At 50.2% G+C, this 3,553-nt stretch overlaps 1 protein-coding gene across 2 annotated transcripts in view; it reads right to left on the minus strand.

The window, feature by feature from the left end:
* Positions 1-1,125: 1,125 nt before the first annotated feature.
* Positions 1,126-3,553, minus strand: part of ZMAT3 (zinc finger matrin-type 3) — a 20,531-nt gene continuing 18,103 nt past the window's right edge. For both annotated transcript variants that reach the window (XM_024219539.3, XM_029911132.1), the window contains one exon: positions 1,126-3,097. In XM_024219539.3, the coding sequence (XP_024075307.2) occupies positions 2,886-3,097 (212 nt within the window). In that variant the 3' untranslated portion in view covers positions 1,126-2,885. The remainder of the gene's footprint in view (positions 3,098-3,553) is intronic.

Consider the following 3,553-nt stretch of genomic DNA (forward strand, 5'->3'; position numbering starts at 1 on the left):
CTCATCCCTGAGGTTCAGACTGAGACTGGATGGCAGGGAAGGTCTACCTGCCTGTTGGGCAGCCTCCCAAGGAAAACCGTGGGAGCCCCATTGCTGGGGCATTTCAACTAGATATGGTTTTGTGAGGGGAAATTCCTCCTTGGCTAGACACCGAGCTAGACACTACGTATAACAGGGCTTTCCCCAGCTCCCATTTTATTTAGTGTTGCATGAAACAATGGAAACACCATGCCGTGGTTTATGGCAAATGGACATTTAAACATGATGCAGATATCGTTGTGGGGAGACACGACAGGGCAACTATCGTCCACCATCCTCCGTCCTTACACGGGGGCGTACAGCCAGGAAAACAGAGGAAAGGCCACAGTTCCACTGTGTGGAATGGGGAGCAGGTCATACCCGAGGACTGCACTCTCTACGGCAGCACAGGAAGGTTGGGAATGGGGCAGGCCAGTGGGCATGGCCAGGGGGCCAGCCAGGGAGAGCACAGGGGAAGGTGCTTGTGCTTGTGCTCTGCAACCCGGGATTCTGTTCTTCCACCCAATGGAGCTCCTCTGTGCAAAGCCTATTTACTCAGGCTTTGCGCGGAGGACCAGCATTAGGCGCAATAGACACTGGAGTCTGTTACCATGCATATAAACATGGATCAGCAGGGAACATGTGATGATTGCTGTGACCGCCCTCACAGTTTAACCTCATGGAGTATAGGAGTGCTATATAAAAGACAGGGCAGTTGGGCAGTGCTCGCTGGAGGTGGCCGATGATACAGATTACTCAAAGTCTGAAGAACAGCTTTTACTTTTGAGCATGCAAGTGATACAAGCCTTTCTGTGGTGGACTGAGAAGATGAACAGAAACTGTTGTTTAAAGCTGAAAAAGGCTGGTGGAACGCAGGAAACTAGGGAGCAGGGACCGGTGAAGGATGGCGAAAAACAAGGCTGTCTACAACATAGAATATCAGGGTTGGAAGGGACCTCAGGAGGTCATCTAGTCCAACCCCCTGCTCAAAGCAGGACCAATCCCCAGACAGATTTTTGTCCCAGATCCCTAAATGGCCCCCTCAAGGATTGAACTCACAACCCTTGGTTTAGCAGGCCAATGCTCAAACCTCTGAGCTATCCCTCCCCCCATGATACGCACTGGGCCAAATTCATCCCCGGTGTGGCCCCACTGAAGTCAATGGGATTACACCGAGGCAGACGTTGACTCGCTGTCTCCAGGAGGAGGGGACAAGCTACAAAGCACCTTTTCACTTCTAGTACCCTCCCACCTGAGAAACAAAGGAGCTACATCAGCATAAAACCGAAACACTAAAGCAGGCCTGGAAAGGAGATATCCACAGCACCTGCCTGGCTCTGATCCTACTTAAAAAAAAAAGATCAGGATCATTAAATTCACCACAACTGCGTGAATGATCAGAGGAGAGCACAGCAGCCCCGCTCAGAGATCACCAGGGGACCAGCCTGGCAGCTCAGCCCGAATATCACACAGGGGAGAACACAGCAGCCCAGCCCGGAGATTGCATGAGGGACAGCACAGCAGCCTAGCCTGGAGATAATACATGGGAGAACATGACACCCCAACCTGGAGATTACACTCACGCTCATTATCCCTTCCCTAAAACAAAAGACTGTAAAACGCTGATGTTCAGAGAGAAGCAAGATAAAGGAAAGCCCAGTCTGAGACTTAGAGTAAAGGGAAGAAAGGAAATATGCCCAACACGGGCAGCTCTCCTCCAAGGGTGAATTTCACTTTGCACATATAATGCCTGTCAGGCTTAGTGCAGCTGAATGGAGTGGAGGTTGAGGCAGTTGAAATCCAATAATCCCCAATTTCCAGGGAATTTTACTACATCACAGACCCACCCCCTCTACAGTTACTACAGGCTGGAGAACAGCATTTGACCCCCCTCAGCACCAATTTGATAGGGTGTTTGGACCCACGATTCCTCCCCAGCCCATCCTCATTGCACCATCCATGCTGTCCTGTAGAGGGCCAAGGCTCAGTACAGAGCCTCCATCAGATTATATTCGCTTCTGTTGCTCTCTGGGCCCTGCACAGGCCCCGCTCCCATAGGTGAATTTCACCCACGCTGCATAAAGATGCCTAGTGGCTCCAGTGTGGTAAAAATCCGTTGCCAAGAGCAGACCAGAATCTATCCTCCTTGACAGAAGAGACTATCTGCTGATGTGGCAGATCAGCTACTCTCCTATTGCAGATGTTAGGTTGAAATCCTCACCAGCCACTTGAAGTCCAAACACTGGGGGGTGGCCTACATGAGGGTGAGGGAGATAGGATCCTCCTTAGGGTATGTGCACAGCCTCTGTGCCATACCGACAGGAATGCAGGAGGCACCTGCTGTAAGTTGTATTTGAGGCTATAGCCTCTTACACTTCTGCTAGCAGGGATGTGTGGCCAGCAATGCCATTCACACGTCCGCTGGCTCTGTTCCCTCCTCTTCTCTAGCCTGCCCATAAAGTCCCCCTGCTGCGGAGTGATGCTGTGGAGCACAGCTCCAAGACACACCAAAAGGGGTGTTGTGTCTCCACATACCCTGCCTGCGTGGCAGAACCGTGGTGGTCCCAGTGCTTCTTGGGCCTTGCACATTCATGCAATAGGGCATGGGGGAGGACAGGGCTCCCCCAAAATGCAATGAAGAGCTTTAGATAACAAGCAAACAAACATTAAAACCACTTCACATCCTGCAGAGCATATTCCTGCCAACAGCGATATAAAAAAACCCTAACCATACCATTAAGTTTGCAGGTGTTACATGTATAGCTAGAGAGCATACTCCTATCAAATGGAGCACAAAGCAGGGCGTGTGGCAAACAGCAGGCGAGACAAGCTGCTCTATCTGCAAACTACTACCAAGGGATAGCGTGTCATTGTACATAGCCAAGATTCTCCATCTCATTCCTATACCGCTGTTCAGACACCTTGCTTTTGTGCTGTTTGCTTTCTAAATGTTGTCGGAACTCCATCTCTTCGCTAGCCCCGGCATTGCACATGGAACAGTAGTACTGGCCACTTGGGGTGACACACATGGCGAGATCACGAGGAATTCGCTGGCGGGAGCGTGGATTGAAGTAGGGACCTGCAGAGAAAACAAAGGCGTCCATTTATCTGTAAGCAAGAGGAGCCCTGTGTTTCGAGCCTCACTTCACAATCGCTAAGGTCTATGAGTAAAATGGTCAAAAGCACCTAAGTGACTTGGGAGCCTAAATCCTACTTTCAAAAGTGACTTAAGCACTTAGGCCTAGATTTACAAAAGTATTTAGGCACCTACAGATACAGACAGGCACCTAGTAGAATTTTCAAAGGCACCTAACCGGCTTTGATGCTTAACTCTCACTGACGTCAGTGGGACTTAGGTCAATTTAATTTTGTAGTGCAGACTTGCCCTAAGTTACGTCGATGTACAGGCACCGCAGTAATTGAATCGCTTTTGCATGTCCACACTATGCTCCTTGTGTCGGCGATGCGCGTCCTCACCAGAAGTGCTTGCACTGATTTAACTGCCAATGCGGGGCACTGATTTAACTGCCAATGC

Source organism: Terrapene carolina, unplaced genomic scaffold (assembly GCF_002925995.2).
Source record: "Terrapene carolina triunguis isolate 2854851 unplaced genomic scaffold, T_m_triunguis-2.0 Scaffold88, whole genome shotgun sequence".
NCBI classification, from domain to species: domain Eukaryota; kingdom Metazoa; phylum Chordata; order Testudines; family Emydidae; genus Terrapene; species Terrapene triunguis.